Source organism: Gobius niger, assembly GCF_951799975.1.
Source record: "Gobius niger genome assembly, chromosome: 15".
NCBI classification, from domain to species: Eukaryota; Metazoa; Chordata; class Actinopteri; order Gobiiformes; family Gobiidae; genus Gobius; species Gobius niger.
In genome coordinates, this window is record NC_136866.1 from 14,817,828 (window position 1) to 14,843,095 (window position 25,268).

The window sequence follows — 25,268 nt, forward strand, 5'->3', positions numbered from 1 at the left end:
CAATAATACAACTCCCAGACAAACAGTGCACTGAATCTTCTAATGTGCTGTTGTCTGGATTCAGTCATTTTCACTTCTAGTGTCTTCAGCACTTGATGCATCTAGTCAAAACATCTTCCATTTCCCCAGTAATCTATTATGGAAAGCTTTGAGGAGGATAAAAGCTGTGCACATACGGAGATCATATTACTGTTTGAAAATTGCCTCACGCTCAGAGCTCCAGACACAGCTGGGAGAGAAGCGATTCAATGAGTCGGCTCAGATTGGTTTGTGCAGACAAAGCAACCGCACATGAATGACAACTTACAACAAGAGTCTCCTCCAGTCTGTGTGAGATGGTCGTGTACAGTGATAAAGTAAAACTGCCACGGGTCATTCAAAAAGAGTTTTTTAATCCAATTATTCTTGACACTTAAGACACTAAATTCCATTTACCTCACACAGCTGCCAAAAACAGGACTCTGCAGTCAAAACCTCCAACTCAAGTCATGGTTTAAACACAGGTCCCAAAACTCTTGCATGTTTTTGGACACATTTTTTGCTCATTTGAACACACAGCACACATGGTCCATGAGTTTACAGTCTGTACCTGTGCTCTACCATTCTGTATATTTGTGTATGTATCTCTCTCTGTACTGTGCACATGCTGAATTTTGTATGTGGACTCTCATCCCTACATTTTTTATAAAAAATCAATAAAAAATTGATCACACACACACACACAAAAAGTGACCACTACAAGCCGAGGCAGAATGGGGAATTTGACCTTTGGAAACAAACTTCAATAGCTACAACAAATTGTTTCAACATTTGTAATGCAAACTACAAGTGCAGGAGCTTAAAGTGATTTGTGTGCTCTGTTAGTTTGTAAATGACTATTATAATCATGACAGTTTCAGTTGACATTATACATTTACTGTAGAATCTTATGTGCTGAACACACACAACACATTTGAACAGTGTTTAGTGTTTTGCTGCAGTGTTTTACTTCTGCTCTGTGTGAGCAAGTTCCACAAAGTGCACTTTTGATCCAAGAGCGCGGTGCTTTGTGAACTGAGTCCTAACAAAAGGAAACAGTGTGCAGTGTTTTGGGAACAGCGTCTTATTAATTGAGAAAAAACTAATTAGCTCCAGGATTTTGTTCGTTCTTTCCTCAAATTGCATTCTTTGAAACTGTACAATATTTACAGGCAGAATTCTTTTTGGTAGCGGTTCACTTTTGTCTCCAATGTTTTTTCTATCTCCACTGCTATGAGAAAGATCTCCAATAATGATGCACTTCAGCCAGGTGAATTTAGCCCATACCAATAAGAAGCTAGTACCACATAAATACAGTGCTATCAAATGAGTAATGCCAGGACATTCTTCCTACAGCATATTTTACACCCAAATGACCTGTCTCATTAAACCCTGGTCATGATTTAGCCCTGTACTTGGTCTTTATTCACCACTTTATGTTATACAGCAACGTACTATTGATTCTCCACGTTCCTCTTCGTATAATGAGGGCCGAGTGAGGCAGAAACAATCAAATATCCATGGACTGCTGTCGCCACTCGATAAAAATGCCTATGTCTATATATTAAAACCTGGGGCTATAAAACCTTGAATATGAAATGGAATGAGCACATAGCATGGATAACAGGCTGTAGTTAATGTCACTTATATCATGGGCCTTGGAGATGAGATGGAGCAATCTGTGTCACAACAACGACTTACAATTAAAATGAAGCAAAGGAAGAAAAAGAAAAAATGAATCTGAGGCATTTCATTACAATATACTGTATTTTTTGTAGCAGACAGACATTGTTTCTCTGCCAGTGATATATAGGTTAAGCCATTTCACTCAGTAAATACTGTGGTTTTATGCAAACACATGTCTTTACTGTGGGTGTGCTCGGCAGTGTCTCCAAGACATCTCCTGGAGATAAGACGAGTGTTACGACCCGGCTCGGAAGCCGCAACAAAGAATGGGGGAGACACGACACCATGACGTTTTTAAGCCTTGGTTAAGGCATTTATTTAAAGAGTCCAAACAAAAAGAGAGAGCGAGTGGCCACACGCGTGGCCTGGCGAGGAGGAGCGGTCCAAGCTCTCCGGGGGATGTCGACCTCCACCCGGAGCCGCAGACGAGAGAGAGAGAGAGACAGCGGCGGAAACCCGGCCCTTTTACCTGGGCAACCCGGAAGTCCCACCGGGCCCCCTGGGGACCCCGGTCGCCACCTGCTGCCCACCTTCATAGGCACAAAACAAACATTAGCGTTACAGGCCCAGCAGGGGGGGCCATCACACCCCCGCCCATAAAGAGCAGGTTCCCAGCGGAACCCTGCGACAGCGCTGGTGCTCACCTTACAGGAAGACACAAGTGCCGGCCACCACCAATACATTGCTCAGTGCTCAGTGCTCAAATTATCGTGCATATTCTTGTGCTCAGCTGGTAGACCCGTGCGGCCCAACCTGTAGACTCCCCGGCTCCACTCCAACTGGACTGCGCTCCGCCCGGCAACTGGTGCACACAGAAGCGTTTTAAGGGACAGAGACAGCGAGAAAGAGGAAGGGGAAGAACACACAGGCAGACCTGACTATACTGGCGCGCGTGACAAAGCGTCCGCCACTACGTTGTCAGTACCTTTAATGTACCGAATGTCTAAGTTGTACGCTTGAAGGAACAATGCCCATCGGACCAAACGCTGGTTGGGACACTTCAACGTGGAGAGGAAGGTGAGCGGGTTGTGGTCCGTGTACACCACAACGCTAGCTCCACCACTCAAATACACGTCGAAGTGAGTCAAAGCCAGGATTAGCGCCAATGTTTCTTTTTCAATTACGGAATAATTAAGTTGATGTTTATTGAACTTTTTAGAAAAGAAACTAACCGGCCTACAAATACCGAACTCATCCCGCTGTGTAAGGACAGCTCCAGCACCCACGTGGCTAGCGTCCACATAGAGCTGGAACGGCTGGAGACGCGGCGCAGCCAACACGGGAGCAGCACAGAGGAGCCTTTTCACCTGCTCGAACGCCTGCTGACAAAGGGGAGACCACACAAATTTCACCTCCTTATGTAGCAAGTTGGTTAAGGGTGCAACTACAGATGAAAAGTTCTGACAAAAACATCTGTAATAGCCCACAAGCCCAAGGAAACGCATGAGCTCCTTTTTCGTCACCGGGACAGGGAATTGCTCTACAGCTTGAACTTTAGCTGCCACAGGGCGGACCTCCCCCTGGCCTACCACGCGACCCAAGTATGTCACGGTCGCCTTCGCAAACTCACACTTCGCAAGATTGACAGTGAGCCCCGCCTCCGCCAAACGAGTGAAAAGCTCCTCAATGCGCTCCACATGTTCGCCCCAAGTATCGGAGTACACAACGACATCATCCAAATACACTGCACACCCCGACATGTCACCAACAACTCTGTTCATGAGACGTTGAAACGTCGCCGGTGCATTTCTCAACCCGAACGGCATAACTGAGTAGGAATACAAGCCTGTAGGAGTGATAAACGCAGATACTTCTCGAGCGCGTCTGGTTAACGGCACCTGCCAGTAACCTTTCAGGAGATCGAACTTACTGACAAACTTAGCAGAGCCAACCTGGTCAACACAATCGTCCATTCTAGGCAAAGGGAAACAATCCGGCTTTGTAACGGCATTCAGCTTCCGAAAATCCGAACAAAACCGCGGCGTACTGTCCGACTTAGGAACCAAAATACAAGGCGATGCCCAACTAGAAGCACTTGGTTCGGCTATCCCATTGTTCAGCATATACTCGACTTCCGCGTCCAAGTACTTGCGCTTCTCAAAGTTGACCCTATAGAAGCGCTGCCTTATCGGTTTGGCCTCTCCTACATCCACATCATGCTCAACCAGATGCGTGCGTCCAGGTGTATCTGAAAACAAGCTTGGAAATCGATGAATTAACTCCGCAAGCCGGTCAGCCCGCTCCTGCGGCAAATGCTCAAACAGAGTGCCCAATTTGCCCAAGGTTTCTGAATTTTTGAGCCGCCCCTGCGTCAAAGCACCATCCCATGTACCAGCGTCACACTCATCCCCCACAACAGACGGGTGTACGCTGCCCATGGGACCAGCGTCACCACCACCCCCCACGACAGGCAGCGGTGCACTGGCCATGGTACCAGACCCCTCGGCCCCCACAGTGTCAACCGTGCACGCAGCATGAGCACCAGCCTCCTGCACATCCCTTGCATAATAAGGCTTCAACAGATTTACGTGACACAACTGCGTCTTCTTCCGGCGCTCAGGCATCGAGAGCAAGTAATTTTGTTCTGACTTTCGTTCAAGAATTGTATACGGCCCAGAGAATTTTGCTTGAAAGGGAGAAGTTATGATGGGACACAGGGCCAAAACCTGATCACCTGGCAGAAAAGAGCGCGCTTCTGAGCGCCGATCGAACAGTGCTTTCATCTTTTCCTGGGTCACAGTCATTTTCGCCCTAACCATCTCCTTCGCCACATACAGCCGTCTCCTGAATCCATTAACATAATCCACCAATTTCTTCGGAGGATCTGGCTCTTTCAGCGTCTCCGCCACAGCAGCTAACGGACCTTTCACAGTGTGCGCGAAAACCAACTCATTTGGGCTAAACCCCGTGCTTTCCTGAGTGACCTCCCTGGCTGCCAGCATCAACCAGGGCAAGCCCTCCTCCCAGTCTCCACCCAACTCCGTACAATAACCGCGCAGGAGAGACTTCAGTGACTGATGGAACCTTTCTAAAGCCCCCTGGCTCTCGGGATGGTACGCTGTCGCTCTACTGTGTCGCACCCGAAGCTGCTTCAAGACCTGGGCAAACAAATGCGATGAAAAGTTAGTGCCCTGGTCTGACTGTATCACCTTCGGAATGCCAAACACAGAGATGAACTGAGTAAGCGCACGCACCACAGCCCTAGCAGTTATTGTTCGTAGCGGATAGGCAGCTGGATAGCGAGTAACTTGACACATTACGGTTAGCAGATAGAAAGACCCAGCCTTTGACCGAGGCAAAGGGCCAACACAGTCAATGATCAAGTGCTCAAATGGCTCGGATGCAACAACAATTGGACTCAACGGGAACGGCTTCAACACCTGATTAGGCTTGGCGGTAAGCTGACAAACATGACATGTCTTTACATACGACGAGACATCTTTTTTCAGACGAGGCCAGAAAAACTGTCTCAGTACCCGGTCGTAAGTTTTCCTCACGCCCGCGTGGCCAGACTCGTCATGTGCGACCTTCAACACCGCAGAGCGAAATCTACTTGGTACCACGATCTGAAACACAGGATCCCCAACGATCCCTGCATGTGGTGACCACTTCCTCACCAACAAAGTGTCCTTCAGGAAGTACCCACACGCACTCTCAGTCGCCTCACTCAACGGACGCACCTGATCAAAAAGATCTTTTAGAGACATGTCAGTCTGCTGCTCCACCGCCAGCTCACTACGAGACAGAGACACAGGGAAATTAGATAACGGCAACTGCACATTCTTTCCACAGTCCTCTTTTACCACCTGCGTACGCGCCATAGCACGAGTTACCGCGCATGCAGTAAACACCTTAGGAAACTCCTTACTGTTCTCATCTGGCTGGGAAACTATGAGCGGCGCTGGCTCCGTCTTAACAGGCACAGGCAACGGGACCGCGTCCAACCACAAACGCGCCCCCGCCAACCCGTTACCCAAAATCACAGAGACGCCCTCTATTGGCAACGCAGGACGCACCGCCAACTCAGCCTCCCCACCAAACAGTTCACACTCCAGAGACACCCTATGTAACGGAACAAACAGCACGTTCAACCCCATTCCCCGAACCGGAACACACGTGCCAGTCTCCGACTCACTGGACAACGGTAACACATCGGCCCGAATGAAAGAGTCAAACGCCCCGGTGTCTCGGAGTATTTTAACGCGCACCTTTCTGTCACTCCCGACCAATGACACATAGCCCTCCCGAATGAAAGGACGATACGAGTCACATGCGTCAGACCGGACACCTTCAACTTTCCGTTCAACAACAGGACCAACAGGCGCAGCCAAACCAGCCCCCTTTGGATTAGCGTGAAGCCCCTTGGACTTGTTTTTCACCAAATGACAGTCTGCTTTAATGTGTCCGACTTTTTGACAATGATAACAGACCCGATCGCTGTCCCGTACAGGCGGTCCTCTAGAATCCCCTGGTCCCTTGAACTCGACATGCTTTGCCCCATTTGTCCGGTGCAAAAACTCCTTGTGAGTTAACGCGTACTCGTCAGCCAATGTTGCTGCATCCGACACCTTGGCCACTTTCTGTTCATTAATGTAAGTAGCAATTTTGTCCGGTATACAATTCCTGAACTCCTCCATCAACATCAGCTCCCGTAACTGCTCAAAACCCGTCACGTTTTGGGAAGCGCACCAGCGATCAAACAGTCCCGTTTTATCGCGACCAAACTCCACATAGCTTTGTTTTTCTGCTTTTCTAAAACTCCTGAACTTCTGGCGATATGCTTCCGGAACCAACTCATACGCTCTTTCCACTGCCTTCTTCACCGTGTCATACTTAAGGCTGTCCTCCAGAGACAATGAAGCGTAGGCCTCCTGGGCCTTACCCGTAAATAGCCGGCTGCATATATGGTTTGACCCCAAAAAAATTGCTACAAAAGGTTTTTCAATGGTTTTCTGTAGTATCAGGTGTGCTTATTAACATACTAAAAGTCTACCAAAATCTGACCACTGGAAAGGTCTAATTTTCAAGATGGCGTCCAAGAGGGTGGCGAGATCCTTAAAATGCCCATTACTCCTTTATTATTCATCCTAGACAAGCCCTTTTGGTGTCTAACCCCATGTTTTGGGTGTCTAGGAATCCAATGGGCTTGTTCAAATTGTAGTCACATGATCACATAATTATGATATACAAATTGTGGACAAAGACTCTATATATTAACATTAGTGAGTTGTCATGGCAACGGCACACATTTTCAATGCAACCTTTGCTTCCCAGAGGCTTAGCTGGGCCTGGATGGGCTCGTTTTAAAGCCCCGCCCCTCTTCTTCCCAACGCAATAAAAGGTACGTCATTTACTCACGGAGATATTCACTAAAGTCTGCGAGGTGAGCGACCACATCAGCCCTGACATGGTAGATCTGGAAGGTTAAAACCCTTCCAGGTCCACCATGTCAGGGCCGACGTGGCCTCTCTGTTATCTGAGCATTTTATCAATTAACATATTCACATTATAGTGAAAGGATTACAATTACAAAGTGATTACAAATCTTAATTAGAAGAAATACCTTTGATTTACACCAGATTTACAAATAGTAATTGTCACACTGTTCCTCCCATAAAGGTGGATTATGTGGATTGGCACAGTTTTCCACTTCACGTGGTCCACAAGCAGGTGTGCATGGTAGTCCACATCCTCTGCAACTACACCGTGGTGGTCGGCAGGCAGTTGTGCAATTACAGTGGACCAACTACAGGAGACTTTTCAGGGCAGCAGTTTTAACGGTCAGAACTGGCACAAACTGGCCTGACCTTAGCCATCCGTAAACTCCAGTCAATTATAATTTCCCTACATGAACGTCTGGGTCTGATTTCAGTGGCTGCGTTGCATCGGTTAAATTTCAACCTACCATTCAGCGGGCGGGGGAGGCAGATGTTGTAGGTGACGTCAAGCATTTGATAGCTTTGCTTCGCTCATTACTTCCCAACTAAAAGTTAGCGATTTTTTTAATTGGGTAAAATCAGATCCAATCATTTAAAACTTTAAAAGGAGTTCACCCCTCCCTCCTGAAAACGGAGCACAATTGGGAAAATCCACAAGAAGAAGACTCTCTTTACGAAGTGAGTATGAGGGTATGGTGAGACCAGGTTTCCATCCCCCTCCACCACATTCATGTCACTCGCCTTTCCCATCCACACCATAATCTGGTAATACACTCTAGTTTGTGATGACTACAGTGAAGATCCTTCAGTGCAAAATTGAATTTGTGGGAAAAGAAGATTTTCTTTGCAGACCATGTAACAAACAAGAACTTATTGATCTTGTGACTGAGGAACTGCAGAAGAACAGCTGCAATGTTATCAGCACAGGAGATGCAGACATGGAAGTTGTGAAGGCTGCAATCAAGGTGTCCCAACATCAACCCAGGATCTTGATAGACCAAGATACAGACTTACATATTCTTCTTCTCTACTAGGCTGAGATGAAAAACGGGGACTTCTATTTTCATTTGGACAAATCCACACTTCCTAAAGTATAAAATATCAACGAGATGAAACAAGTTTTGGGGGGTGACTTGTGTTCTCAGTTACTGTTTATTCAGGCTTTCACAGGTTGTGACATAACTTCCCGGAGTTATAGAGATCCAGAAGAATGAGATATTTATGCACAACTGCCTGCCGACCACCACGGTGTAGTTGCAGAGGATGTGGACCACCATGCACACCTGCTTGTGGACCACGTCAAGTGGAGAATTGTGCCAATCCACATAATCCACCTTTATGGGAGGAACAGTGTGACAATGACTATTTGTAAATCTGGTGTAAATCAAAGGTATTTCTTCTAATTAAGATTTGTAATCACTTTGTAATTGTAATCCTTTCACTCTAATGTAAATATGCTAATTGATAAAATGCTAAGATAACAGAGAGGCCACGTCGGCCCTGACATGGTGGACCTGGAAGGGTTTTAACCTTCCAGATCTACCATGTCAGGGCCGACGTGGTCGCTCACCTCGCAGACTTTAGTGAATATCTCCGTGAGTAAATGACGTACCTTTTATTGCGTTGGGAAGAAAAGGGGCGGGGCTTTAAAATGAGCCCATCCCTGCCCCTCTAAGCCTCTGGGAAGCAAAGGTTGCGTTGAAAATGTGTGCCGTTGCCATGACAACTCGCTAATGTTAATATATAGAGTCTTTGTCCACGATTTGTATATCATAATTATGTGATCATGTGACTACAATTTGAACAAGCCCATTGGATTCCTAGACACCCAAAACATGGGGTTAGACGCCAAAATGACTTGTCTAGGATGAATAATAAAGGAGTAATGGGCATTTTAAGGATCTCGCCAACCTCTTGGACGCCATCTTGAAAATTAGACCTTTCCAGTGGTCAGATTTTGGTAGACTTTTAGTATGTTAATAAGCACACCTGATACTACAGAAAACCATTGAAAAACCTTTTGTAGCAATTTTTTTGGGGTTAGGTGTTTTTTTTTCATATATGCAGCCGCCTAAAACACAACCTGCAAGAGTAAAGTCCACACATCCTCAGGCCAATTCAGTGTCCTAGCCACCCGCTCAAACAAAAGAAAAAATTTGTCAACATCTTTCTCTGTAAACGGCGGAATAAGACGAATGCACTTATTCACATCAAACCCCATATCCCCCGCACCGCTACGCAGACCGGCCGGCCCCACCGACTCACGTCTCGCACCAGCTTCAAGTTCCAACCTCCGCAGTTCAAACTCCTGATTATCCCTGCTTTGGCGCTGATGGATTTCCATTTCTTGGAGTTCCAACCGACGCATTTCCAGCCGTATCTCCATTTTCCGCAGCTCAGGGTCGAACCCAAACTCCACAGCCCGACTATCCATAGGCGGCAGAATCTCTTTCTCCACCAAGGCGGTGTGGATTTGTTGTTTGATCTCGTCTTTCCTATCCTGTTTTACAATCCGGATGTCATAATGAGTAGCTATGGCAACCAGCTCATTCTTATTGCACTCATCAAGCTTCCCCGCAGTTGGGTCAGCCACAAAAACCTCTACCTCCATCCTCTAGCCCAAAAATAAGTATAGGCCAATCCGCGCGCACTAAACCACGCACTACGTAGCACAACAACAAAATAAACAACTCTGGATCGTACACTGTGAAGTGAAGTGCCAATGCAAACCTGTGCAACGCCACGGCCAAAAGCAACCAATATCCCCTCTATTCTTCACCTACCTAACCAGTCTCACCTAGTCAACTATGCCTAGCTCTTCACGTGGTTCGGCAGTGGGAAAATTAAGGACGAAACCAGCGGCTTGAGTTAGCCACGGAGTCCCCCCGAGATCAATGCTCGCGCATTGAACACCAGCCGCAGCAGCTCGAAAGCCGCACGCCCCCCACGACACTATGAAAAACAAAAAGGTGAAGCCTGAAGCAGCAGCACCTCTCCGCCTACCAGGAGATAAGGCCACCACGCTGAAACCCACCGGACTATTGCACAAAATACACAAAAGGCACGACACTCACCTGTATTCTTCCCAGACTTGCCATGACGATCCCAACCCTCACGAAGCCGTGTCTCCCCACGCTGTCCGAGCTCCGTTACTACAGCGCTGACGTCACTTCATTCATATGCGAAACAAAACCAAAAGTAGGTCAAACTTCCGATGCGCACTGGAGCAAAGGCATCTCACCCTCCGCTTCCAAAACTGAAAAAACGCACCAACTAAAAACGCGCCACAAAAGTTGACTGATCCGAATCTCTAGGCGAAAAAAAACTTTTCGGACGAGCCCCCACTTGTTACGACCCGGCTCGGAAGCCGCAACAAAGAATGGGGGAGACACGACACCATGACGTTTTTAAGCCTTGGTTAAGGCATTTATTTAAAGAGTCCAAACAAAAAGAGAGAGCGAGTGGCCACACGCGTGGCCTGGCGAGGAGGAGCGGTCCAAGCTCTCCGGGGGATGTCGACCTCCACCCGGAGCCGCAGACGAGAGAGAGAGAGAGACAGCGGCGGAAACCCGGCCCTTTTACCTGGGCAACCCGGAAGTCCCACCGGGCCCCCTGGGGACCCCGGTCGCCACCTGCTGCCCACCTTCATAGGCACAAAACAAACATTAGCGTTACAGGCCCAGCAGGGGGGGCCATCACACGAGTCTCCAGGTAGTCTCGACTGAGGGGTCAAGAACAACTTGAACAAAATGACGTTTTGTTCAAGTTGTTCTTGTGTCTGGTGAAGTAAGAATAGGTCTTCAGTTCCGTCGTGTGGCTTTAGATAACCTGGCTAACGCGAGACTGCTGTGTGCGCTCCAATCATTTGGAACACAGCAGCCTGGGGACCATGGCCGAAATTTTTGCATGGATTTGGGAACCAACTACAGAATTAGGAGGTACGGCAAGAGGATGACGAGCTATTCGATATAAGGAAGCTTGTAGTTTATTTACGGATTTAAAAAAAAACATGTTTATTTAAACATGACAGCAGCAGACGCAAGGCTATTTTTCGATCAAGCTTTAGGCCGTGTTTAGCTCGAAAGTTTACAGCGGCTACATCATACGTCATCGGATACAATGATACGATTGGCTGTGGCTACGTGCAGACGCATGATAGACATTCGTAGCTCCCAATAAACGGCTTTGGACAATCGTAAACCTACGAGAAAATGAATTGGTGGTCCCCAGACTAAATATCACTTGTGATTTTAGTCTGGCGTTAGCCAGGCTAGGGCTTTAGATACATTGATCTTAAAGAGGGGGTATTATGCTTTTTTCAGCCACATAGCACCAGTCTATAGCACACTACAATGATGACGAAACCTTCTGTTGGTCTGTCAATGCAGTAAATTAGAATAACTGCCTTGTATAAAATTGCTCTTTCAAAATGGCGGTAGCAAATGACTTGAAATAGGCCTCTGTCTCTTTAAGAACCTCTGACCCTTTCCGACACGCCCCCTCCACACGCTGTCTGTGGCATCACAACAACACTGCGCTCGTCGTCTCAACAGTATTGAAACTACGATCGGTACATTTTAATTTTTATTGTTGGAAAGGAGCTACTGTTTATCACTTTGTGAACAATGGCCACACAGGATATTATTTGGAGACGAACCTTCCACACCGGACGCTTGGAGGGGGCTCTTGCCTGAAAAATAACTGCTGTTTGGAGGCTATCTCTTTGCATCTGCCATGCCCTATGGATCTCTAACTAAACCCCCATGGACGACACCAGGATCTGCAGGAGCCCATACGATTCAAAAGACGGACATTATCTGTGCAGGTGGACAATGGTTTTTCGAGGTTACCCCATTAGCTTGTTATAATCGACTACAGCTCATTGTTGATGAAAAGTCTGTAATAAACCACAAATGTGTAAAGCCAGGCTCATTGTGTGATCATCGTAAAGGCTGCTTCGAGTAGTTGCCTGCTTTATTGACGTTATTTGTGCATAATATGCTGCCTGTTTTCAATGAATGTTGTGAAGGTGAAGGTTGTTAGCTTGTCGCGGCTAATAGTGCCTTAGCTCCGGGAGAAAACCACTCGGCTACGACTCACTGTAGATGAAATGTGAGCAATAAACTACACAAACAACAAGCCAGGCTCCGTGTGTCATCATCATAAAGGCTGCTTCAAGCAGTTGCCTGTTTTAGTGACGTTTTCAATGCATAATATGCTGCTTGTATTCAGTGAATTTTCCCGTTAGCTTATCGCGGCTAGCTTGTTAGCTCCGGGAGAAAACCACTCGGCTACGACTCACTGTAGATGAAATGTGAGCAATAAACTACGAAATCAACAAGCCTGGCTCAGTGTGTGATCATCATAAAGGCTGCTTCAAGCAGTTGCCTGTTTTAGTGACGTTTTCAATGCATAATATGCTGCTTGTATTCAGTGAATTTTCCCGTTAGCTTGTCGCGGCTAGCTTGTTAGCTCCGGGAGAAAGCCACTCGTCTATGACCCATTGTAGATGAAATGTGAGCAATAAACTTCCAAATCAACAAGCCTGGCTCCGTGTGTGATCATTGTTAAACGGTTCTTTATGAGTGTGGTGGTTTTATTGACTTTATTTGTGCATATTTCTCGTTTTCACGTGATGACTCGAGGTTTAGCTTAGCATTAGCTTTCTCCGGAGGCTCTGTGCATCATCAAGGCCCAGCGCAGAACCAGACACTGAAATAAGTGTTCTTGTCACCGGTTTGAATCCTGGGTGTTTAGGTAACAGAAACACTGATGTGTGTCTTTGTAAAAGTCTGCTGTAACTCCGGTTCACAACACATGAAGCTAAACCTCCATGATGACTCTGTTTACGTCTTAGGGCTAGACACTGCGGGGAGGGGGTTCTGCTGAGGAGCAGTGGTTGGTTACTCGGCTGGTGACGAAAGGTCGGAGGCGTATCCTGGAGGTCGAGGGCGTTTCCTGAAGGAATCAGGCGTTTTATCCCTAAAATGGCCGCCATCAGAGTTTCTACAGATTACTCGAAAATACGTGAATGTGCTAAGGCAACACTTCAGGCATGGTTTTAATGAGGGAATGACTTAATAACATGATGTAAAGCTTGAAAAAGTCGATTTTGCATAATACCCCCCCTTTAAAAGCAAAAGCACTACAGCAAAGGGACTAGAATGTTTAAATTATGTATTTCACACCCCCTACATGCTCCAGCAATGTCCTCATGTGTAGAATGAGCCCAGACCTATTCACCACAGCTGCCACTAAAAGCCTGCACTGTTACTCAAAAAGCTGGTATTTCGGGCCGAAATACCAACAAGCATACACAGAAATGGAAACGTAAAAAATAAATAAAAAACAGTGTGAAGAGCGACTAAGCTTAAGCATGTTGGAGATCCCTGGAACACGCTGTTGCATGTCTCTCAAAGCTAAGACAAAATGTTGAGCTCCTTTCATTAGCGATATCACTGTATGTGGTCCCACTCTTATTTACAATGCATTTCTGCTTTGGAGAAACTAACAGTGCATGACAGCAGCAGGAGACAGCTGCTTTCAGTTGAGTCCACTTCGCTTGAGAACCACCGGCAGTGACTCAGGAGTGTATGTCAAATCAGTCTGAGGGTTATATGAGGAAAAGGGAGAGCTATCACAAAGCTTTACAACAAACAGACGAGCAATTGGTTTTCTCCTCAATCTAGTTAGCCCTGTTTTACAATTCTTCCATGTTAGTGACCAGTGTGGTGTAGTGGCAGGATTAGGAGTACAATATCTTTCACAAACTAACACATACTGTAAATAACTGCAGTTTTGATGATTTTGAAAACATTTTGAATCGTTGTGCAGCTCTAATTTAACTATATTTCCTTCAAACTAACTATCAAACAAAACGGATCAGCAGCAGCCTTCTCTGCCATAAAACTTTGATCTTTTATTTGCATTTTTTTCTCTCGCTTCAATAAAACAAGCGTCTAGTCTGAAGGTAAAATAAGTGATCGTTCCTACCTTTCTGTAGACGATCATGTTGGGCGAGTCATCCTCTGCGTCTATAGTGCCTATGGACCTCATACTCAGCAGCGCTCGGCTCGGAGTCTTCACCTGGACCTCTTTGGACCCGTCTTCTGACCCCTCATCGGACTCTGTAGACCCCTCCGTGCTGGTTTGGTCCGCGTCTTTCTCCTCTAAATCAGCTTTTGGGTTGACCTCTTCCTCCACTTCTTTGTCCATTGCTTCTTTCTGCTGGGACACCTCAGCCATGTTGGGTTATCCCGTCTCTCTCCCGCTTCCTATCGCGCTGGGTTTTGCTAAACGTCCCGCTGTGCCCCTTCTTCAGATCCTGCAGGGAGACAGAGACAGAGCGGGAGATGAATGACACGGTAAAACTCCCAATCCCTAAAATCGTTTTTGCTTGGTGTCAGCGGGACGGATGAGTTGAAGAAGATATCGAACATGCAAACACTTTTTTGGCTGGTTTGTCTTCACTGCGATGATCACAGTGGGAGTGACGTTGACGTGGCAACAGCAGCCGGGGGGGGGGGGGGGGGGAAAGAAAAACACCAGGGCAAACTAATGGGCGGCAGTTCACTCTGATCTCTGAATGCCAACAAACAGCCTCATGCCCAGTTCTTTTGTATCTGAAGCGGCCACTTGTAGTGTAGAATGAGGTGAATCCGGCGGTACGTGTTATTTAGGATTATTTAGGTGTTAATACAGCTGCAGTTCATTAGTCAGTGACACGCTGTTGTTGAGATTAGCGTATTTAGGAATGCCGTTACTCTGCTGTAGTCAGGCGAGAAAAATGGTTCGGAACGCTTCTCGCACTGGTGATTACAGCTGGGTAACTCTGAGATAGTCTGCAGGATAAAGCTTTAACAACATCACTGCACAGTGACGTGAATCTATTGCTCACAGCCTTCAACAAAGCATTATTCCACAAGTTTAAAATGATATTTGTGTTACTGTAACTGTGATAGCATTACTCGTTTAGCTTACATAACGCTGTGAGTTTATTTGGCTGGATCGCTCTGAGGTCAGCTCTCACACCACCAGCCAATCCTCAGGGACGGTCATCCGATAATTATGAACGTTTTCAACGTAACGGAAATTTTCCATGGGAATTAAAAGGAATTTATGGGAAGTAATCGGGAATTAACACAATTCAGGGTTGCTTCTTCACAGACAGATATAAACAGAGGCATAAACATTTGACGTTATAGTTACACAACGAAATCCCTGTCACAGCAGAGATGAGAAGTCTCAGAGAAATCATTTTTGCTTTGCTTTGCTATGTCTGACACCAGGGTTTGAAGAGGTCAGTGTTTTAGGTTGTTACCGATGCAAAGAAGGGCTTTTGGAAACGGAATAATAGACTCATTCCATGTTTGTTTCCATCTTACACGTATTCATCACTGTAATGCAACTGTCCATTATTACAATATTGTATTATTTCAAAAGTCTGTTCTGTTTAAAGCAGTACAGTAAAGTATCTCATGCCCCCTCATTAATTGTCTGTGAGAGTAAATACTACATGACAGAAAAGACAAAAAGAGAGGGGAATATTGTTCATCCAATTATTCAATGGAGATTATTTTTTATCACTCAAACTTGGCTGTAAATACTGTTTAAGTGGTGATAGCCCACAGTTAGCTGTAGCCTCTTAGCTTCTTCTTCGTGATTCCATAAGTGTGTCTTGGTGACTCCGACCCAGAGGCAGCGAAGTTGCAATGTGGTTTTCTGGTCAGAGACACCAGGGGGAGATGAAAGACCCCCCAATCATCCCATTAACACTTGTATTCCGCCCAGAGAGATTACAGAAAGGATTTATTAAGGTAAAAATGTTACTTAGTACTGCTTTAATGCAGCTCTGTGTGTGTGAAACCTGCATTACACTTCTCTGTAAGGTTTGAGTGAAAGTTGACTTGGACCAGTGCTTCTCAAATGTGGGAAAGGGTCCAATCCAATCCAGCTTTATTCATAAAGCACTTTAAAAACAACCAACTGAGAGGTACAAAAAGACTGCAAAATAAAATCAGTACAATAAATTGCACAATAAGAACAGCAAAAACACAACAGAGGATGCAATTGACTTCTGTTGCTGAAGAAATAAGATACGTTTTCACCGGAGACTTAAAAATTGTGAGCGACTTGGCTTGTCTCAGGTACAAGGGCAGTGCATTCCACAATCTGGGTCCAGCGACAGAGAAAGAGCGGTCGCCCCGCAGCTTCCTATTTGTTTTGATCACCACAAGCAAAAACTGATCTGCTGACCTGAGAGTAGGGCTGCAGCAGGTCCCACAGACACCGCGGAGCGAGGCCATGAAGGCATTCAGAAACAAATAAAACAATCTTAAAATCAACACAAGATAGTGCAAGGATTTCAGAATTGGCGAAAAATGTGCTCATGTTTTTGAACATGAGCACATTTTGAACAAGTCGTATCTGATCCCGAAATAGAGCGAGAAGCAATAATCGATCTGATTTGTTATGAGCATGAATTAAAATTGGGAGAGGACGGGTTTGACTTTGAAAAAAGCTTGACATCACAACTAACTCAAGTTTTAAGTCCGTATCCTACCCAAGTTTGTAGCTGAAAGGGTACACCAAAGGCTTCACTTGTTTTAAATTACAGATGAAAAACAGACAGTGTTAAAAAATAAGTGGATCTGATAGTCATACTGATTGTCGTGGCTACAACTAGAGACTCACATGCAAGAGCATTATGTAAATGCCATAAGGGACATTAACAGCAATTATTTTAATTTGGAGGCGTCTTTTTACAGGCGAGTGAATCAAAATGCGAGCGATCGCTGTTATTGTTTACTTCCGCAATTTTCGCCGGATGTTTGGTAGGCAGCTGATGCATACAGGCCTCTATCTCGGTTTTATAAAATGATAGATCTGTTACAGCGCAAGAGAAGCAATGCCCTGTTTATGGACATTGTTTTTGCTGATTATAGGATTTTAATAAAATGTTTATCAAACATGAAAATGTAAAATGCCTACCACGGCCAACGGATGTGACGACCTGATGAATGACCTGCTGCAGCAAAGGGTTAATTTGAGAGTGACTTACTCAGGCTGTTTGAGCTCCCTGTCAGGAGAGTGCAGCATGTAGTGGTTAGTAAAGTCGTGGTTTCTTACCTTTACCTGAGGTCCTTTATTTCACACTCCACCACACTGCAGTTTGTTTACGTTCCCAGATATGTAGCATTGGTGGTGTTGTAGTAGTAGTAGTAGTAGTAGTAGTAGTAGTAGTGTTTGTCCCCTCTCTGAGCTGTGGGAGCTGTGCTGGGCCTGCACTCGTTAGGGCTTGATTGGGGACAGGTGCTGGGGTTTGGGAGCCACAGAGCTATAATAAAACTAGCATGATGCTGCCTTCATGTGCTCTGCTAAAGATGATGCTTTCCAGTTGTGAAGTGGAAATCACGAGTGCTTTTGTGTCGTAGCAAAGTGAAACATAAAAAAAACAAAAAAACACCATAAACAAAAAAATTGAGAAAGTTGTCTACAAACTGCTGAACTACTGCTACTTTGTGTACTTTGAACAAAAACACATTTAAAGTTTGGCTTTTTTTTCACATGACAATTGGAAACAGAGGCAATATTCCGATTGAGAAGCTAAAAAGCTAAATGCATAGTGTCGGCTTCATAACAATCAGCTATTATTATCGCTGCTCTGTTGTGTTGAAAGGTCAAAGGTTATCTCATCTTGGGACCTCGGACATCTATTTATTTATTTATTTGAGCATACATTTTGCTCAAAAGGAGTAGGCTGAAGCAAAAGCTTATGAGCGCCTATCCCCAACTAATCAAAATCAAAATATAACATCAGAAATGTAGGTATGACACTGCATACATATGAACATGAACATAATCAACAGAATTATAGCCATGTTAATAACGTTTGTAAGAAACCAAACCGTTTGTAAATCTGTCAAGAATTGAGCGAGATAAGAGGATTTGTGTTCATGCTTGAGCTCGTCAGGAAGTTTCCCTGTGGCAAGATGGCCGCCGGTTATGCCGGAAGTGACTCCGCCTTAACGGAATAGGCCACTGTTTTTACATACTAAGATATGTTCTTACCTAACCTTAGTCGAGTTAATATATCCCCGTCTGGTCTTTGTCCGTGCGCTCTGTCACGCAAACGGAGCACATACGCAGCCTCTCCCACATGTCATATAGCTCCAAAAAAGCTCACGATAGAAGCTACCAAGCTCTTCCACGTGTTCCCTATTTAAATAAAGTTACGTGAAGTGTTTTCATGCAAAGTATATTTACACAGAAATGTAACATGTCGATTTTATAAGCAGATAAAAAGGGGTACTATATTGTGAGGCGTAATGATACGAGGAGCACAGCGTCCGCGGAGTAACTCCTAAAGACTTCCCCCGCTCACTTCCGTCAATAGAAGCTGCGTGACTTGTAGTGAGCTAGCAGAGAACAGTTGAAGAAGCGTCGATAACTTGTGAACAATGCCTTTTACGTGCATCGTGCCGGGCTGTGATAACAAGCAGAAAGTATATAGTGTAGTAATGTTTCACAGATTTCCAACTCACCCCGGACGACGACACAGGACTCAGGATCTCGACCATGAGGTAGGAATGCGCGAGCACTTTCCCAAAATATATTTTCTGCTTGTTGTAAAAGGCTCTCTACAAGTCACGCAGCTTCTATTGATGGAAGTGAGCGGGGGAAGTCTTTAGGAGTTACTGCGCGGACGTTGTGCTCCTGTATCATTACGCCTCACAATATAGTACCCCTTTTTATCTGCTTATAAAATCGACATGTTACATTTCTGTGTAAATATACTTCGCATGAAAACACTTCACGTAACTTTATTTAAATAGGGAACACGTGGAAGAGCTTGGTAGCTTCTATCGTGAGCTTTTTTGGAGCTATATGACATGTGGGAGAGGCTGCGTATGTGCTCCGTTTGCGTGACAGAGTGCACGGACAAAGACCAGACGGGGATATATTAACTCGGCTAAGGTTAGGTAAGAACATATCTTAGTATGTAAAAACGGTGGCCTATTCCTTTAAGACATCTAGCCTTTATTATATGATATCTAGGGCTAACGCTGTGTCTGTGATTTCCACGGTCCAATCTACTCAGGAACTCACGTAAACAAATATGAGACGAGTGACATAAACAAAACCTGCCGCCATATCCACGTTGGTGTGTGGCTCATGTAAACTTTTAAAGAGTATAATGTAACTTTCTCACTCTTTGTTGTCAGCTGGGGCAGCAGGAATTCAACAACCTCATGTTGTGCGACACAAGATACCGACACATCTTGAATCCTAAAACTAGCTTAGCGCGCATGCCTAAAATGAAAAACTAAAACTAATTAGTAACAGCTGCAATTAGCTTACAGTTTGAACATAATGTACAATAGTCTAACTAAGTGTCCAAAAACTTAAACTAGTTCTTTCCAAAACACTAATGAGGTTCTTAAGGTATTTTTTGTGCGCTAACGTCTTGGGATATAACAGACTATGCCCAATCAGTGCATCTCCCCGTGTCTGTAGGCCCGTGGTCGATGTGTCCCAAAGCAATTCCATCACTCTTCTCTTAGCATTTCTACCGGCCAGTGCCAGGGTTTACTCATTCAACGCGGCATCCCTCCACTATGCAAAAGTGCGGTTTGATAACTCTACACATCCACCTCACACTGTGCTAGTAAAAGCAAAGTTCCCGGCAGCTGTCAAAATATGTTTAAGACAGGAGCTCAGAGAGGTGAGAAAAAAAGCAAGCCAGTGTGTGGAAAAAGTCCTGAAAAGATTTTCGGGTAGATAAAATGAAACGCAAGCAAAGCAAACTCTGTACCATTTCTCCCAAGCCCGGTAATTCTCCCTTCAAGTCCAAAAGCCAGAAGGAGGTTCAAACTATCCCAAATTACAGATGTTTTTTTTGATCACCCAATTAGCTCCTCGTGAATTGTGTAATGGCCTTAGTCTCCAAAGCGCTCCGGTGTTCTGCCAGCAAATACTGAGGATGTAATTATGGACTTTCTAAATGAGAAAGAGCGGCCGGAGCAGTCCAAAGCTTAGCAGCGAAATTCCAACCAGTGCGGAGAATTTCTGGTTCAAATGCTGCCAGGCTTCAGCTGATGTCTGTAAAAGCAGCCAATTAAAAGCCTTCTGACAAGTTGGGAAGATTTGAAGCAAAAACCAGCAAATTAGCAAAGAAAACAAGGCGATGTGTTACAAATACTGAACAAACGGACGACGACTCAAATCTCAGTGATAGGGTTTCATAGGGCGGTCCATCATAAATTATCCTCCTGGGGCTTTAGGCCTAGTGATGAGCAAATACCGTCACAGCAATAAATGACTTTTTCATGATTCAATGAATATTTGTGATTACATATAAGATGAATGCATAGTGATATATCAGAGGTTATTACAGTGACATGCAATATATCGGGAGAGATTATCATGAGCCATATATCACATACAATCGTAAATAAACTTCAACTGGTTTGGAGTTTGAAAAAGAACGATTTATTTATTTAAATTGTGCTTGTTTTCAATATGAAACCAATATAAAATCTAAAATAATGATACGTGTTTTCCAATATCATCTCACAGTGTGCAAGAAATGACCCGAGCGAACAAGATTAAGTCAAATACACCTTTGACGAGGGAAAAACGAAACAAAAAGGATATGTCCTCAGCATAGTCAAGCAGCTGGAAGCCTGATGTAGCTTATCTTACGTTGCTGGTAATGCCTACACAACATTATGCTCATTTCCCTCTCATACTATTGCATTGAGAGGTGAGAGTGCAAAGCAAAATCAATAATGGATTTGTGCATGACTGCAAACACAACAGATGCTCCACTTTTCTGCGCAAACTTTACAACGGGTCAATAGTTTTAGCAAAGCATTAGAGTAGTGAGTGTGAGGCCATGTGCTGTGTACAATTCCACAACAGTCACGCTGCTGTACATTCAATCATTTAGAAATTACTCACTGTTATTTTCTGCCAGTGCCTGGGCGGGTTGTCTTTGGGTATCAACCTAAAACATGCACAATTGGATCCAAAACTCCATGTTCCAGGATGGTGATGTCCAACCAGTGGCAAAAAAACGACTACACAAGGACAGATCTACATAAGGACAGAACCACATCAACTATAGGTCACAGCCAGGTATAAATAACGACCAAACTATATTGTTCCACATCGAGATCACCAGGGGCTAGAACAGGACCAGGCGAGGACTAAACCATGGACTAAACCATGGACTGAACAGCTCGTGTTGTTAAATATAATTTACAGTCTCACTGGGTCCAGCAAACGTCCTCACAACTGCACGAGCACCATTGCCAGCGCGCGTCCCACAACATCCCACATCACATCGCCTTCTCAGCTTCCAAAACGAGCAATAATATCACTGGGACCTCTCGCGCTCTGCCACACTCTTTATACAAGTCGATCTAATGCTGTGGTAAAAAAAAAAAAGAAGAAGAAAAAATACACCGATCTATGACAAAACGAGGAGAGGCATGTCGCTGTTCTAAAGTTTGAACGTTTTCTGAAACTGTAGCTGACATAGATGGAGAAAGATTAAGTTCCTGGTCGCACGATTGGAAGAAGCGAGGTGATAGGGGTTTGAATAATCTTCAAAAGGGGGGGAAATGTTGCATCTGAGACTTGGAGGATTTTAGGACTCTAAGAACGAGAACGAGACCAGCCAAGACCGCTAAGAATGAGCTTGCTGCTGCTGCCCGGTTTTCGTCGTGCGCGCAACTATTTAGCTCGCCCCGACCACTTCAGTCCAGAAGTGGTCCCCCCCCCTTCCAATTTAGGCATCATTTACCTTAAAATACCGGCTGCCTTCGCCTCATTCGCCCCCTGGATCCAGAAGAACGCACGGCCCACAGGAGCGGAGCGCACTCAGCGACAGGCACACAGCAGCAGCGGCGGTGGCAGTAAAGGCTCCTTTACGAACAGCGGAGACGCATGGGCTCCACGGTGTTTGGGAGAGAGGAGAGAGAGAGAGAGAGAGAGAGAGAGAGAGAGAGAGAGAGAGAGAGGAAGATGAAGATGAAGATGAAGAGAGAGAGAGGAGAGAGAGAGCGCGCGCGCGAGAGAGAGAGAGTCAGAGAGAGAGAGAGAGAGAGAGAGGCAGGTAGTAGTCCACAATACCAGGCTTCTTGCATACAAAGTGAGTAACAGTGCTATAGGGCTTAAAATAGACATGGATATGCGGCATAGGCTATGGGTAAAGGGAAGATGACTAACTTTTCGAAAAATCTGAATAGAGCAAAGGTCAGCAAGTAAACGTAGCTTACTCTATAATAGACGCAAACGCACTTAAAAAAAAACCCAAAACTAAATAGTCAATTTTTCTTGGCTATTTTTATTCTTTATTTAAGTCTTTAGGATTTGTTTTTAAAGAGGTGGGGGCGTTCCTAGGAGGACTCAGGCAAACCTATCCCTAAAATGGCTGCCATTAGAGTTTTTACAGATTACTTAAAAATACATGAATGTGCCAAAGCAACACTTCAGGCATGTTTTTAATGAGGGAATGACATAATAACATGATGTAAAGCTTGAAAAAGTCGATTTTGCATAATACCCCCTCTTTAACTGGTAGCTCTTAGTGAACTTAATGCTCTTGAAGTGGCTCTGGGCTGAAAAAGGTTGGTGACCCCAGGCTTATACACCCACAGGTTGACGGTTTGAATCCCGCTTTGGCCAGTTCATACTTCTGATGTGGCCTTCATTGGGCAACACATTTATTTGCCTGTGTGAACATTGCGTCTCATGGCACAGATTTGCAGCCAATGTAACCCCAGGGCAGAGGTGGCTGCACGAGGATGAATACATGAAAACGTCAATACCAGATGTAGTAGTCAAATTAGTTCGAAACATTGTTACATTGTGTTTATCATTGATACAGAAATCCCATTAACACATCAACAGTTTCAGGAAGAATAACTAAATGAGCCATGAATTTTCCAACTAAATACGCACCATGTATATTGAAATACTTAAACAATAGTCAAGTCGACCAAACCCTCATCATTTTATTATTCTAACCTCTCTTTATGGAAAACTATGACTCCCGCTTTACCCACTCGTTTCATCATGTCACGCTCTGTGCCTGCGGTGATAGAAGCTTCAAACTCAGGTGAAAATAATGATCTGCTGTTGTTTGTTGTCATTTAGCCGCTGCCCGGAGGCTAGCACAGCGGTGGAGCTAGCACATTCATCTCCCACTAACTGCCTGTCTTTGTTACAGGGCCTGACTGAATACAATTGTGTCCAAACTAATAGGCAGATGTGCTTTTGCTGCTGGCTCTTTGGCTCTTCCACTGGTGCAGTGTACCAGTCAACAGGCCAACATTGGCTTTTACACAACCAGGATTTCAACTTTTTGACATAAACGTGATGAGTGGAAATGAAAGTGGACATTCTAGTGAACTGGATTACTAAAAGCTGCATGTATCAAGTCACATTCACTGACACTTCTGCAGTTCTCTATTCAAATCAGCTGAGTGTTGACCAATGTGCTGAACAGAAAAGCTAAGCTGGAACGCTGGTTAAAAGGAATCATCAGCAACTGGGTTCAGATTTTTAATCGTAGGCGAATTCCAACTGGTTAAGTGGAATGCAAAGGACAAAAATACTTTCAATAGATGGCAACAAGACGAAATGGCTCTTAGAGAAGATGAAGCAGGATGTATTTATTGGCGTTGAACAGCATCAAAAACACCATGGACAGTGTTATCGTCACCCCCCACCTCTTTTTAAGTAAAGTTGGGCTTAGAACAAACCACAATTTCACTCAACGTTAATTCTGTTTCCTGTCATCACAATGTGGTCAGTGATAGGATCGGTAAAAAACGTTTCACAGTTCATATTTGAGTTTTCTTTCACATGTTTGTGCTGTCCTCTCCCGGAGCTCTGTTCTCGGGGGCTTCGTGCCCCTGGTAGGGTCTCCCATGGCAAACAGGTCCTAGGTCACGGGTCAGACAAAGAGCGGTTCAGAAGCCCCTTATGAGAGACCAACAGGCCCGATTCATCTTCTGTGGACCCACCACCTGCAGGAGGAACCAAAAGGGGCCGGTGCCGTGTGATTTGGGCAGTTCCAACAGCTGGCCCCACAAAATTGACTGAATTTTAATACATTTTTCCGGAGATTGGCATCTATGTTGTTTCTCGACTGTGAGATGAAAGCATTTTGAGAAATCGTTCTCTAAAGTGGCAGTGTCCCACAAAACAGGGGGGCCTAGAAGAAGACCAGAGACGCGAGTTGAGCATGTGGTGAAAGCGGGTATTAAGTTGGTTTCTGAGAGAGGGGCAGAGATGCAGAGGATTAGGCCGAGTGTGACGTGGCGGTGGCAGCTGTTCAAAGCGGGACTACATCGGGCTGCTTTAGTTCCACTCTTCTGTCCTGAGATGGCACATAAAGCAGGCGACCATGACATGAATAATGAGAGAGAGTGGGAGATGAAGAGTTGAGATGGCCCGGTTTACAACATCGCTGGATTAGGAAGGAGGGAAGAGAGAATTTAGAACTTACAGCATTAACATTTTAAGAGTCTAGACAGCCAGATGTTGCCAGAATCACTCGCTGCGGTCACAGTCAGTCGAATGGAGGTGTTGAAGAAGAGGGAGTGGAGAGGCTGTGGAGGAGGCTGAAGGGTTGGCTGCTGGAGGAGGACCGGTGTTGTTGAAGTTGCAGAAAGAGGTAGGGCAGACTTGTTTGAGCCTTCCCTCATCAAAAACATACCAAGAGAAATACTTCATTAAGCCAGTTTGTGTAATACTTAAAGTCTGTCTCCTTTGAATGTGAAATACTCTGTTGGGGATCATCGGAGGTCCGCACTACTCTTAGCTGTGGGGGACTGGGCCGGCGTGAGGCTCTTCAAAGACAATGATGCAATGCTCGCACAGGAGAGGAAAGGCGCTCTCCACTACACCGTACTGTACTGAGCCATGCTGTGCTGAAGCATGTCAACACACAGCAGGAGCACAGAACAGCCCTTGAATATCCTCAGAGCGACTGGAGGAATCTAAAAATATGCGCCACTGGCCTCATTCAAAAGCAAAGCACAAATACTACATGTGAAAGTAGGACTACAACAAATTTGCAGCCACCGGGGTGTGTCGACAAAAGCAATTTCA

The 25,268-nt window shown here is 45.1% G+C and overlaps 1 protein-coding gene across 1 annotated transcript in view; it reads right to left on the minus strand.

Annotated features, from left to right (window-relative positions):
* Nucleotides 1-22,093, minus strand: part of LOC306975254 (regulator of G-protein signaling 6-like) — an 89,261-nt gene extending 67,168 nt beyond the window's left edge. The window contains exons 1-2 of the mRNA XM_079572749.1: nt 21,952-22,093; nt 14,136-14,466 (exon numbers count right to left, since the gene is read on the minus strand). Coding sequence (XP_079428875.1) covers nt 14,136-14,387 — 252 coding nt within the window. The 5' untranslated portion in view covers nt 14,388-14,466; nt 21,952-22,093. The remainder of the gene's footprint in view (nt 1-14,135; nt 14,467-21,951) is intronic.
* Between the last annotated feature and the right edge of the window lie 3,175 nt (nt 22,094-25,268).